General features: G+C 46.8%; 1 protein-coding gene across 1 annotated transcript in view; it reads left to right on the forward strand.

Annotated features, from left to right (window-relative positions):
- Positions 1-435: 435 nt before the first annotated feature.
- The window catches only part of LOC135825337 (uncharacterized), a 34,307-nt gene continuing 20,245 nt past the window's right edge, over positions 436-14,497 (forward strand). The window contains exons 1-10 of the mRNA XM_065338073.1: positions 436-651; positions 934-1,285; positions 3,865-3,971; positions 4,378-4,554; positions 6,293-6,560; positions 8,247-8,268; positions 9,250-9,283; positions 10,114-10,176; positions 11,876-12,167; positions 14,176-14,212. Coding sequence (XP_065194145.1) covers positions 3,954-3,971; positions 4,378-4,554; positions 6,293-6,560; positions 8,247-8,268; positions 9,250-9,283; positions 10,114-10,176; positions 11,876-12,167; positions 14,176-14,212 — 911 coding nt within the window. The 5' untranslated portion in view covers positions 436-651; positions 934-1,285; positions 3,865-3,953. The remainder of the gene's footprint in view (positions 652-933; positions 1,286-3,864; positions 3,972-4,377; positions 4,555-6,292; positions 6,561-8,246; positions 8,269-9,249; positions 9,284-10,113; positions 10,177-11,875; positions 12,168-14,175; positions 14,213-14,497) is intronic.

Consider the following 14,497-nt stretch of genomic DNA (forward strand, 5'->3'; position numbering starts at 1 on the left):
AGACAAGTATTGAAGTAAGCCTCTCTAGCGGGACTGTACGGTCGGCCGCTGCGAGTACAATCATGTTACAGACTGTACATGTTTTTTTGGTAGTACAGTCAACTTCGGTTATATAAGGACATTCGGCGGGGCATCAAAAAGGTGTCCTTATTCGCGAAGTGTCGTTATACCCGAAGTCTCATTATTATTATGTACTACATGTGGGATGGGACTTTGATCTGGGCATGGTAATTCTGTCGTTATTCGCGAATTGTCGTTATATCCGCAGTCGTTATTAGCGAAGTTGACTGTACAATAATCATGTACTGTATACATGTAGATCTACCTCTCTTGTCTTGTGCTTGAGTCTTGGGCTCGTAGGCGAAACCTTGCCATCGTGATTGTGACGGTGGACAGATTTACCGTCCCTCTCATATTCAGACAGAACACGACTCGGGCTGCATCCGGAAACACATTCCTTGCTGTAGTGTAGACGTTGCCCGACCTTGTCCTTTGTGATCGATTTGCGCACGGCTCTCTTCCGCCACGTTTGATGTACTAGTAGGCGATAACGGCCGTCGTGACACGGAGCAAGGCCGTCCACTAGCGTCCTTTGCACTAGCGTCCAGTGTTCTTTCTCCAAGCACCACTTTCGTGTCCGTCTTCCACGAGGTGAGTTTCTTTTCGCCCCTCCTTCAACTCTTACTGTAGTCGGCAAATATGTTTGGACTATGTTGCATAAGTGCCGCACTGCCCTTGCTTACCGTGACACACGTTTGTGTTACCCCTATTCCTCTGTTTGCGGCGCTACCTTCTTTGTCCTGAACATTCTCCCAAATCTCAGACTGTCTTGTTTGGGCGGCAAGGTCGCTCGTACAACAACAGCATTGATCTTATCTTCGGACCTTGTTCAGGCTCTCGAACTCAAGTTTGGCTATGCTTGTGTGCTCACAGAACTGGACAGGACGATTCAACACACAAGGCCACAAAATGTGATGAGATGAGGGTTCCGGTGGTCGTGGATTTTATAAAATTTGAATGCAAATGAGAGAGGCCTCCGCGAATCCGGCTCAGTAGAGTGCTCTTTGCAATTTATTTCGCCGCTGAATCCGTGGATCAAACAGGCACTGCGCTAACCGGGCTGCTGGAATTCTAGCACGTCGTTACGTGAATCGTATCGACCGACAGAGAGAACACCGACGGTCCGTCACGAACAGCTACGAAGCCGGGCAACCGCGTTCCACTACAGTGAACAGCGAGCACAGCTTTGCGGCGTCTCTTCCGTGTTTCTTTCCGGAGGAATTCGGTGAGTGTGTTTGTAATTTACGTATCTTGACTAGTTTGAGGGAAAGACACAAACGGGAAAAGTCTGAAGAAAAAATTGACTGTCACCACCAGGAATCGAACCAGTGACCCTCGCTTGTAGCTAGTGATGCTCTAACCACTGACCTAGGCTATGGTGCAGTCGTCATCCCAGCAGAATTTACGTACGTAATTACATACCAGGGGCGTCGGAAGCAGTTTAACATAATCATTGGTGCGGCGAAAGTGTGAGAGGGGGTCCGGGGTCCGCCCCCGGGAATTCTTTTGAAAATTGGGCCTAAAAGGCCATATTTGAATGCTACAGGATAATATGAGAAGTAAGAATAATATTTGAACTCGGATGGTGAACCAATATAGTTAGGATGAAGAAAGGAAAAGGACAAAATGTGACGAGTTCTGACAAACTGTCCACCACAACGTAACCAGATCTTATACAGTCAGCAAGTGAGACAAAATAGCACAACACTGACAAGGAGTAGTGAGACATTCGGCGACCTGACACCTAGCTCCAACACTTCTCCAAGGCGCAAACCAACAACCTTCCAACTTGGAAGGCTCAGGTTCGGAAAGGTCCAAGAGGGGAAGGAAAGCGCAACGAAGAAGAGCATAAGCTACGCATCACGGCAACAAAGAATGCCGAAAGTTACTGGATGATGACGAAACTAGTAAGACTATTGGACAGACCGGCCTTACTACAACTCGACGACGCAAAGCAACAGACCACCCAACTTGGGAGGCTCAAGTTTATGTAATAAACATGGAAGGTCTTACTAGTTTCGTCATCATCCAGTAACTTTTGGCACTCTTTGTTACCGTGATGCGTAGCTCATGCTCTTCTTCGTTGCGCTTTCTTTCCCCTCTTGGACCTTTCCAAACCTGAGTCTTCCAAGTTGGAAGGTTGTTGGTTTGCGCCTTGGAGAAGTGTTGGAGCTAGGTGTCAGGTCGCCGAATGTCTCACTACTCCTTGTCAGCTTTGTGCCATTTTGTCTCACTTGCTGACTGTATAAGATCTGGTTACGTTGGTGGACAGTTTGTCATAACTCGTAACATTTTGTCCTTTTCCTTTCTTCATCCTAAGAATAATATTATTTATCATTTTGTTACTTCTGCCCGTACAATTACAAGATACCAGTTCCCGTCTAAAAAAAATCGAAAATTATTGGTGCGGCACCTGCCGCACCGGTTCCGACGCCCCTGCATACTAGTAAAGGCGCAGCGCCATCCCGCACAGTCCGTGGCATGAGTTACTAAGCGCTGCAGATGAAGAAAACCCCAAAGTGATAGCTCTGCTGCTGCTACACGCGGTCTCCGCCTGTGTGCCAAACAAATCTTCCATCAGAATTTCACTATGGCTGAACGGGATACCACAATGTAACTGTTGAGTATCAAGATGTGCTAAGCAGAGAGTGCGATAACATCTACACGTAGATTGTGTTCAGATCAATGAAGATGACATCATCATACTAGTGTGAGTCAGCCTGCAGTACACGCGGAGAACGAAACGTGCTGGGCTTGAGCCGATTGAAATGCCACCAAACGCCCATATCCAACAGACCCTAGTCGATTTGTTATGCCAGATACAGCAGACCAGGTGGGCATCACCAAATCACACCTCTTGTGATCTGGAAATGTTTGTAATGGGTGGAGAATCGCTAAAGCAAGCCGGCGTGAAGGGTTGAGCTATAGAAGACAAACTTACTTGTACTTACGCAAATATGAAATTGAAATCGACTTCAATCGCATACCGTTTCAGGTGCAGATTAGCCTGCACTTGCAGATCGAGAACTAAAACTAGCGTAAACGTTTCAAGGTTTACAGAACAGAATTCGTCAGAATTCATCAGTGACTCATGCTGGTGAGGGGAGCAGAAGAAAATGAAGTAACTCGCACTCGCGCATGAAAAACAACATGGAAGACGTCGGCGTGAGAATCAGTGAGTAAGTACAAAGTCAATACTTCCTGTATAAGTACAACTTTTTGTTAGATCACTCCACCAGCAGGTTCGGTATGTACTAGATTTCGTTGTTGGTCGAGGTCTGTCACCCTGAACGTTGGGAAAAAAAACTTTACTTTGGTGCCAACTTTAGTTATTTCGTGTCCCCTACCGAATATAACGAAAGTTAATTCCAAAACGAAACTTTGTACTTATACCGTATTAGAATGAGGCCTGTCTCGTTGTCCAGGAAACGACCAATCAGGGACATTCCCGCCAAGGCCCTCCCTGCCATGCACTAACCTGTAATGACCAATGGACAGTATGTAGAATGTCACAGTGAAGACAAAGAGTATGTTATAGAGGTTGGACGTGTGCATGTCCACTATGTTTGTATATTAGTGCTGATTTGCGCCCGTATGTGCACAGGTACTGGCCAGGCCTGCCCCCCCCCCCCCCGGCCTTCAACGGCAAAGGGTTCTCAGCAGTAACCTTGCTATCCCTCTTAATCTATCTATCTTTCCATCTCTCTCTCTCTCTCTCTCTCTCTCTCTCTCTCTCTCTCTCTCTCTCTCTCTCTCTCTCTCTCTCTCTCTCTCTCTCTCTATCTATCTATCTATCTCGTTTAGTTCCTGGGTGGTCTACCTGATCAAGATGGTCTCCCAGTGGCACATTCCTGGCTGAGTGTCGAGCCGTTTGCTCACATTCACGCCTAGATATGGCTAGCAAGTACAGGGTAAGATAGACAATCCTCATCTGCTGTCACTTCACGCATACTAGTACCGTATTTTCCCCATTAAACGTACACGTCTCCAATACTAGTATGTCTTCAATTGCAGTACATGTTGAGTGTAGATCAAAAATGTAAAAGGACACGTCTCTAATAACAGTACATGCTCCCCCCCCCCCCCCCCCACCACCATTAGTTTGACCAATCAGCCGAGGAAATTTCTGGTATTGCGCATTTAAATGCACATGGCTATTATTGTCCCATAAAAAGTATCTGCTACGAAGGCCATACGAAGAACCTGTGTTCGAAATGTTATTCAATACCTACCAAATTGTCTGGTGCTGCTGTTACTGCTGTTGCTGCTGCTGTTACTACTGCTGCTCCTGCTGTTGTTTGATTGCTTCTTGCCCAGCCGACTCATGGAGCCACCGCAGCTGCAGCCACACACTACAGCCCCGGACGTCAGCAAAGTGCTAGAGATGTATATGGCACTGGCCCCGCTAGTGGAGAGGATGCGGGGGAGCTTGACGTTACGCTGCTGCTTTCAGACACTGGCTTTCTTCGCCGCTACCCAAACCTATGGAGAGAGGTGAGTAGCGTTGGATGACTGTGTCAGGGTCGTCGGCCACACTACAATAACTACGGTATTGACTGGACTTCTCTTTGTCCCGGATACCCTGTGAATGACGAAAAGCACTGATCTGGGCTCTAAATTTCGAAATTTTCCAGAGGAGCCACCCCAACCCCACGAGTAAATTGTACTTCAGGTGGCTGACCCTACCACACAGAAATACCTTCCGACGCCCGTGTGTGTAAATGTAAATTTGACTGAATGCTGTCATGTGACTTGAGATTAGGAAAATCAGATCCCATCTGAACCGACTGACTGAAAGTACTCGAGGTACAGGAAAACTCCTCTTATCCGGATGCCCCTCTGATCCGGGCACATCCATCTACCGGGCACTTTTCTGACCGCTCTCGAGTCACAAAAAATGGTTTTCCAGTTTGAAAGTGCCTCAAGAACTATTGACTGGTGTAAAGCCATTCTACTTACATGTAGAGTTGGTCTGCAAATTTTCGGTATGTTTAAATTTCTGCCTCCCAGGGCTCAAACACATTTCGGCCGCATTACAATTTCGGCCTGTGCTGCTGCTGCCTGTACGCACTGTCACACTGAACCCTGCAAAGGAAAATTTCAGCCGCGACAAGTTTTTGGCCAAAAATGCCAAGGCCGAAAATAGCCGAAAATAAATTTGCTGGGGGAGGGGAAAAGACCCAAGTGCCATTAGTATGTGTGGCACGTGTTGTGAGCTGTCTTTGGAGTGAAAAACTTGTCAGCACCTTCTATATCCGGCCTAGCCCCGTAGCTCAGATGGTTAGAGCATTGCTCATAACAAGCAATGTCCCGGGTTCGAGTCCTAGTGGGTCTGGCATTTTTTTCTCTTTTCAGGCAGTCCACTGCCCCGGCTGATCCTTTGAAAATGATATGTTTTAGAATTGCGATCAACAGAACGAGCTGAACCGTCATTTCACAAAGGCTGTATTGTATCAAAAACGAGTGGATGCGAAGCTGAGTTACGGGCAATCCCTGGTCATGGGTAGTTCTCGGTCCAAACCTGCCTGGATAAGGGCAGTTCTACTGTACTTATGGGGGGGGGGGAAGTGGCAATGCAGGCTCAACCGAATCACATGTCGAACTGTGTGTATGTGCTGCATTGACTAAGCGGGAGGGTGACACTGGCTTACATCGGCCTCACAGGCAAAGCCACGTGGGCGGATATCCACGGCAGTATTGCATGCGTGTGGTATGTGGTGTGTGGTGTGTGGTGTGTGGTGAAGTTCAAGTCACATCTCCTCTTAATCCTACCCACCCTGTGACCAGCATCTTACTCTCATGTTTTCTTGAACTTCTTCCATACATTTCCTATCATTTCACCCAAAGTATCTCTCTCTTCAGGGTGTTTGGAGTATGGAAGTAAGTGTGCTAAAAAAAGAAAGAAAAAAGTTCTGTGCCTACCTCTCTAGAACAGCAAAAACACTACTGGAGTAATTTTGCACCCCTCCATCGCAAAGACATCCACTCTTGCTGCCCCATCCTTTGCCTTATTTTCTCCTCTTCCCTCTCTTCAGTGTCCTCTTTATAGGCACGCAGACTGACACTCACCCACACAGAGACCCTGAGGTCACCTTGGGCGGGTGTGTTTCCCACGTGCTTGTTATTGAGTTTGAGTCTAGCAGGGTACTTCAGTTACACTGTGTTCTAATTCCATGTTCTATATCTTGTACACCTTGTATATCTTGTGCTACATCTTGTGTGCATCCTTTAGGCTGATGTTCTGTGCAAGACTAAGCTTGCTGAAAACCTAAGGGTGAAAGACATGATCAACTATTTTCAGGAATGGCTGTCTCCAAGAGATCTTCAAAGCCTTGCAGAAGGCACAGACTTTGGCAAGAGTGAGACGCTGATAGAGATATTGGAGAGAGGCCACAACGCTACCTTTGTACCCTTCTTTGAGCAACTCTGGGAGCACCAGCAAACTCTCCCAGTTGTTCAGGAGATCAAATCTCAGCTCATAGAGTTGTACAGAAAGCGTGGTAAGCCGCGATTGCTTCCGCCTGGATTTGCTTGCTTTGTGTCAGTTGTGAAACAAGGAGATCGAAATGCTTGGAGTGCATCTGAAGGCAAAAAATATTTGTATGCCTCTAGAATAGACTGGTATAACCCCCCCCCCCCCTCTCCCCCCCTCCCCCCTTCATTGGCAGTACCTGTGTTGTTCATCAGGTCATAAACCCCCTTCTATTGGCAGTGCCTGGGTCACGGTCACTTCCAACTCTTCATTAATGTGTTGGATGCATAGAGAGTTCTACAAGGGAATTTCAAATTACAGACAATCAGTGTTCGGACAAGGGTATGATACTTTATGTATTCTTCAATGGTCAGGCCTAGGGGAATCTTGGAATGTTTGCTGAAAGGAAACTGGGGATTTTTAGTGAACAATTTTCTTGGTGTGCTGATTGTAAAGTGTGCTATTGGAGTGACTAAGTACAGTCTACTCGCGATAAGTCACGCACAGTGTCCTGGAATGGAAAATGCGCGACTTACCGCGAGTGCGCGACTTACATTATGCACCACGTCATGCATATGTACAGCCGTCATTTTTTCTTCTGCATAATTATGGACATGTGTGCTGAACACGCGTACAAGCACTGAGCTGCATGCGCACGGTACACTTACTGTCTGTAGTGTACACTGACTGTACACTGCTGTACACGAGACGTAGATCTACCACAGCGTGAAGCCATGATCGATATGAAGGCATGATCGAGAAAGACAAGTAACGACGTTCCGTTACTTTTGCCGTTTTGGTAGGGATTTGACAAGACGCACTTCTGTTTCCGTCGTGTAAACACTTCGTTTCCCTTTGCTTGACGATGCCTTCTCATAAGAAAACGAAAAAACAGCGAACAGTGGCTGATCGACTGCGTTTGGTTCGTCTCTATCGTGAGAGTGGAAAAATCTCCGCTCGAAAATTTGCGAAGTTGAACAATGTTCCGGATGCGATGTTCCGCGGCTGGCTGAGGGATGCTGAAGCTGGCAAACTCGCCGATGCTAATCCGTCTGGTCCACAGGGAGTCCGCAACAGAAGTTTCCAGTTCGGGAAAATTGAGGAGCGGCTAGTGAAGTATATTTTGCTTCAAAGGGAGAAGTTTGTGACTGACAAACTTGGATTGTCGTGGGTGATCCTGAGGGAGAAGGCTCTCATACAATATGCAAATAATAATTATATTCTTACCTTTACAGTATTCAAGCTCCATCATTGAAAACCACATCATTCGCAAATATTCACGAAATCCACAAAATCCCGAAAAATAAAAAATTCTTGAGATGGATGTCCTGGATGAAAAAGTGCGTGACTTATCGCGAGTGCGTGACTTAAAAGTGAGTGACTTATCGCGAGTAGACTGTAAGTGTATCAATTTGTGTGTGCATGTGTGTGCAATGTGCATGCATGAAGGCATGCATGCGTGAGTACATTTGTATGTTTGGGCATAAATTCATGTGTTTGCATTGTGTGTGTATGTGTGTATGTGTATGTGTGTGTGTGTGTGTGTGTGTGTGTGTGTGTGTGTGTGTGTGTGTGTGTATGTACACGTGTGTGTGTGTGTGTTTATGTGAGTGTACATGTGTGTGTATGTATGTGTATGTGTATGGCCATGTTTATGCGTGTGCCTGTGTGCCTACATGTACACGTACGGTGGTGCATTACCTGCTGGATGCAGTGGAGGAACAGAATCCCATCAGGTGAGTTATTATCTGGTGACAAGGGCAGGAGGGCACTCGATCTGAGTAGGGGGCACCCCGTCCCCCCGGGGCACCCCCCCCCCCACACTACCCGGATTGAGCGCCCTCGTGTGAAAAAGTGGCACTCCCCCCCCCCCCCCTACTCATTTGTTGATTTTTTTAGTTTTTCAGGCCATTCAACAAAAATGCAGTCGATAGTCACTAACAGAGCATTCGTAAAGGCATACTTATCTGGGGTGAAATCGGGGTACGTTGCATTTTGGATGGCAAGACAATTTTGGAAAGTGGAAAAATGTTGTACGAGGTAGCTGTTTCCCTTGCCCCTCCCCCCCCCCCTCCCCCCTCCCCCTCCCCCCCTCCCCCCCTCCCCCACCTAATATTTTTACCTGGCTAGAAACCAGTTACCTGAAGTACTCCTACATCTTCACGACAATCTCCAAACGGTCTCTGCGCTACACCAATCACTAACGGAAAAAAGAGGATGATAATCATTTGAATTTTCGACCAAGTCCCATCTTCAGGATCTTCCTGAAAATTCGAATGATTATCTCTTTTTTCTTTTAGTGATTGGTGTAGCCCAGAGACCGTTTGGGAGAGTGTCGTGAAGATGTATGGGTATAGTGGATGGCTACAGTGGAGTCTTCGTATTTTGAGAAATAGAACCCTGAAGAGCATTTTTTTACGTGAAACTCATTGTTTTCTTCACTCCACTTATCCAGGCTATCTAATCTTGTTCTTAAATTTCCTCTCCCTTTCCATCGCCATCATAACATTGGGCATGACTGCCCGTTTGACTTGCGATGTAGAATAGAAACAAGTACAATACGGAATACAAGCAGGGGAGTCGGGCACGGTACGGTCACTACAGTATTGACCGTACCACTCTTTGCCCCAGGTACCCCGTGAATCAATAAAATCATGCACTTAGTTGGGCTCTGAATTTCCAAAAAAATTGGTTTTGCTGTTTCTTTATGTGCACAGCCATGGTGGAGAGCAGTGGTACTATTTTGCCATTGTAAGTTGTTTACTTTGATTTCTTGTTTGGTTTGTTTGAAGTTTTATTACTTTTACATCGCAAACCCACCGGTCATTGATTCCTAATATCATGATGGCGATGGAATAAGATATGAAGTGTGGCTCAAAACAGCACGAGCTATACTCAAGATACTGAGACAGTTTCCAAACATTTAGGGCTGCAACGGGTAGGGGTTTGACCGGGTAACGAGTCCGGGTATTTTTTATCCGGGTAGCACGGTTATCATATCAGGTGTTTTTTGACATAGTTTGTACAGTGAGTGTGCACTTTTGCTACATAGAAAGTGTACAGTAGCAAGTCACCATGCTATTTACACGCACCGTTGCAAAAACACCGTACTCCAACTACCCGATCGGGTTCTCAGGAGCAAATTACTACCCTACTACCCGATCAAATTACGGGTAGCACGGGTACCCTACTACTCATTGTCACCCCTACAAAAAATAGCCGTGACACCCTGGCAAGACATGCACCAGCCACTCCACACCACATAACTGCAAATTGATTGCCGTTGTGCTACGGAAGCAATTTTAGAATTGCCTTTTGCAAGGTTGTATGGTCATAAAGTTTGTGCCGAGTGCCAAATCCCTGTACATACTTGGACATATAGTATTGATACTCTCCAGAATAACTGTGGACTGCAGTCAAAGCAGAATATTTATTCAGTGAATAATTTTATCCAAGTCTGAAGAATGGCACTCATCGGCACAATAGCTTTACGCAGGGAGGGTAAAACCTATCGGAACAAAATATTTGTAGCGTGCCCGACTTTTTCCCCTCTTCTTTTCGTGGTCTTGTGGTTCTCCTAGGATGTCAACAAGGTTCTGGAAGACCCAGTTTTTCTGGAACGCTACGATGACCTTTGGAACGAGGTGAGATATGCTGCAGAATCCAGACACCGAGTTTGGCCTGGGAAATGATTATCATGATAATGTTGTATGCTGTGCTAGCATGCTCTTGTGGCTTGACTACAACAGATTCAAGTCTAACGCCCCCCCCCCTCCCATGGCCTACTCTGCTCGGGTAATAGGCCAGGGGAATATGTTTGCACCTGCAATGCTAATACCCCCCAATGCGTTGGACTGGTCTGTCCGAAGAGATCTAAAGATTGTTGAACTTGCCATCAGCAACGCCCAGAACCAAGTTCATGACCGCCAACAATGGCGAGGAACTGTCAACAGATGCATTAACTCATGCTTCGGGTGATATGCAAAACGGTGTATTATTTATAAATTTCGGAGTAGTGTGACATGATTGGCAGTATCCATGGCAGCATGGACGTACATGTAGGAGAAGTGTTTGCTCCCCACACTAGAGCTCGTGCTTTCCGCCGACTTGACTTGGCACTTGGCTGACTCTCGATTGCGATCCAGAGCACACGAGAAGTCAATCAAGCCTTCCACTCATATAGTACCAGGGGCGCAGCTGGTCCCCCTTCCAGGGGGGTGCCCAGCCGCATACAATCAACTTCGCTAATAACGCTAATAACGACTGAGGATATTACGACAATTCGCGAATAATGACAGAATGTCCATGCCCAGAGCAAAGTCCCTTCTACCTGTAATGCATGTAATGAGACTTCGTGTATAACGACACTTCGCGAATAAGGACACTTTTCTGATGCCCCGCCGAGTGTCGTTATACGCAAAGTTGACGGTATGTACATGTACCTATCCGTTTGCAAGGGTGATCACATTGCTTACAGTTACATGGGGTGGCTCCTGACCGAGAAATGAATTGAGAAAATAGTGAATTTGCAGCGAAGAGACCACTTGCTTTGAGGATGGTGTGCGTAGAGTTTTCATTTCAGTACATTGCTTACAAACAAACAAAAAACGCTGCGTCCCTTGTGACGTCGTAATGAAGTGAATTGTGCCGTAGTGGTTACATATCCGCTTGAAAGCTTTTCTCATCCCCATTTTTTAGATCCAACTTCTTTCACAAGGAAAAAGACTTGAAAGCCAAAGCCTTTAGAGCTTGAAGAGTTGCATCCTTTTCTGACTGACAACTACGACTGAATCGAAAAACCACCAGCACTCTTCTTCTTCGACCACCCTTTTCTCGAACTGATCGAATGCATTCGGGTCGCCACTTCAAGACCGATCCAGTCCTATTCTGCCCAGACTAGACACCTCTAGCCCTTGGCTCTTTATTTTCGCCTGACCATTGGTCCTGCAGTTGCCGGACCTGCCAGACTGGTCGCTACGGCCGTGGATAGTATGAACGTGTTGATGATTACAGTACTGTCAGGCGCCGAAAAACAGCCAGGCTAGAATTTCACCAATTAGAACGGCCTAGGCTGGATTTTTTGCAGATAAGAACGGAAACCGTAATGTACACTATAATGTACACTCAGACGTATAACTCTGCATAAACATGTACATGTAAAAGTGTACCATCGAATAAGAACGAAACTGCTGTGTTCGCTAAAAATAAGAATGGGCTAGGCTCGAACCCTGCCTCCCCCCCCCCCCCCCCCCCCCCAGTTCTTCGGCGCCCGACAGTCCTGTATGTATGGTTGTTGTACACGTTCTTGCTGTGTCTTTACGCTCCACCATCGTGTTACTGCAGGTGGCCAGGAAGCATATGCAAAGTCAAGATCACATGCAAGAGTTGTGCAAGGTTATCAATGCTGCCGACTTGCTCAACCTTGTCAGCTCACAGCATCTCTTGGAGGAGCACACGATACGGGAACTGGAAACGAAGCAGGGAGACGACTTAAACCGTGACTTACTACTTCGGCTGCAGGAAGGTGGCAATGAAACGTTCGTGCCGTTCTTCCAGCATCTGTGGAGCGAGAGCAAGGATGTTGACGTTGTGCAGCGGATGCATCGGCAGATACTGCACTTGCTGCATACCTCCGGTGAGTATTTAGATAGTCTATCTTCACATTGCTGGTTTTCCTTCCTCTCATCCCGACACATGTACAGGCACACACACACACACACACACGCACACACACACACACACACACACACACACATGCACATGTACACACTAATGCACACATACTCACGCATGCACACACACACACACACACACACACACACACACACTACTGTAGCTGCTACTACAATAAAACTCCCCTTATCTGGGCAGCTTGTGTCCGATCCCTGCCTGTAACTTGTAATTTCCCGTAGCTCACAACATGCATGAACGTGCGTTTACTGCATTCAAGTAAACGGTTTGTATGCCAATCAATAGTTTTGGGGGTATTTTTGTGTTGAGAACCCAATTTATTGTAATTCTAGATGGGCCGCAGGCAGGCATAGTGGGATGGTCTAAGACCATGATTGAGAAGCAGAGGGCACCAGGTTCAAGTCCTGCTTGGCACCGGAAGGATTTTTTCCAGCCGTGCTGCGACCCACAGTTAATTGGGAACTCGTGGCCTGGCATGAGGGAAGCATGGATGCAGCGAATGAGATTTTCGGTCTTTGACCACTTTGCTGGTGGGTCTGATCTACTCACCTCCCGCCGCTTTAGGAGCTGCATCTGCACCTTGATCTTTGAGGGTTGTGGCGTCCCAGCGGATGCGGAAAATTCGGCCTCCGGGCGAGTCTCATGCTAACCGCGAATCTTTCTTTTATTCTAGATGGGTCGGGAAGGTGCCCGGATTAGGGACATGCCCGGATTAGGGACGTGCCCGGATTAAGGACGTGCCCGGATTAGGGACGTGCCCGGATTAGGGACGTGCCCGGATTAGGGACATGCCCAGATTTGGGACGTGCCCGGATTAGGGACGTGCCCGGATTAGGGACGTGCCCGGATTAGGGACATGCCTGGATTATGGACATGCCCGGATTAGGGACATGCCCGGATTAGGGACGTGCCCGGATTAGGGACGTGCCCGGATTAGGAACGTGCCCGGATTAGGGACGTGCCCGGATTAGGGACGTGCCCGGATTAGGGACGTGCCCGGATTAGGACGTCCGTGATTAGGCGAGTTTTGCTGTACTTCTTTTAGACTAGTGCTGAGAGGTTTTCCTTTATTTGATAACAAACTAGGTGAAGTGAATAACAATTCAGATTACTCAGATATAACCGAAAGCAGAGGAAGCAATGGTGACACTTCTTGTCCAGTGAATCATTATTATTATTATTATTATTATTATTATTATTATTATTATTATTATACGCTTGTTCGCGTTGACATTACCAAGCAAGCTTGGCTAGTCTTCGCATAAGCCAAATGAACAAAAGAAAGGGTTTGCTCCCCACACCGGAGCTCGCGCTATTCCGCCGACTTTAAGTAAAGTCGGCGGAATAGCGCGAGCTCCGGTGTGGGGAGCAAACCCTTTCTTACAAATCATCGCCGAAGTCGCAACCACTACTTCGAACAAAAGAATAGGAAAATAAAATCAGAAAACAAGAGGATCAAGGCAATTTAGGAATAAAAATCCACACACGCAAACACCATCCAAATAGCACTTGAAGCCAATCCATCTAAATGTTCAGACGAGAGGAAAACCAGACAATGCAACCAAAGAAAACGAGTGATTTAACCGTCACATGCCCAAAACAATATTATTATAATGGAATTAAAATGCTGCACTAAATATACAGACAGTACAGCCTTTGGAGACTTATATCTTCTCTTTCGAGGATACAAAGGCGCTCTGGTATTTTTGCAGAGGAATGGTGGGTCTTTCCTGGTTCTTTTGAGACCAAAATGGTGCAAACTCATAGGGTTAATATTGCCATATGTGTGGCCATTGAATATTCTGTTTGTGGGTGTGTGTGGTGTCTGTGTGCTTGTTATCTGTACGTGAGTTTGTGCGTGTGTGTGTGTGTGTTTGTGTGTGTGCGAGTGTGTGTGTGTGTGTGTGTGTGTGTGTGTGTGTGTGTTTGTGCTTGTGCTTATGACAACTCAGGCAACAAAAAGCCACCGGACTCTCAGGGCACATCCGTGTAAGTTCCCATGGTGTATTTCTTTTCCTTCTTCCTTCACCATGAGTTACACTTTCCAACGGCTGTAAGAGAGTTGGAAAGCACGTGTCTTTGTGCGTAGCCATGACAATCATGGTGGTTGAGTAGGGAGTCTGCGCAAAGCAGACACAGCCCAACATGGTAGTCACTTCGCAGTGGCTTACTTCCCCGACAGGATCAGAACTTCGCCATTGCCAGCCACTGGCTATGCAACTCTGTTGTTGTTTGCTGTGTTGTACAAGCGGAGCACAAAGACTTGTTATGATC

This window comes from Sycon ciliatum, chromosome 9 (genome assembly GCF_964019385.1).
Source record: "Sycon ciliatum chromosome 9, ocSycCili1.1, whole genome shotgun sequence".
NCBI classification, from domain to species: domain Eukaryota; kingdom Metazoa; phylum Porifera; class Calcarea; order Leucosolenida; family Sycettidae; genus Sycon; species Sycon ciliatum.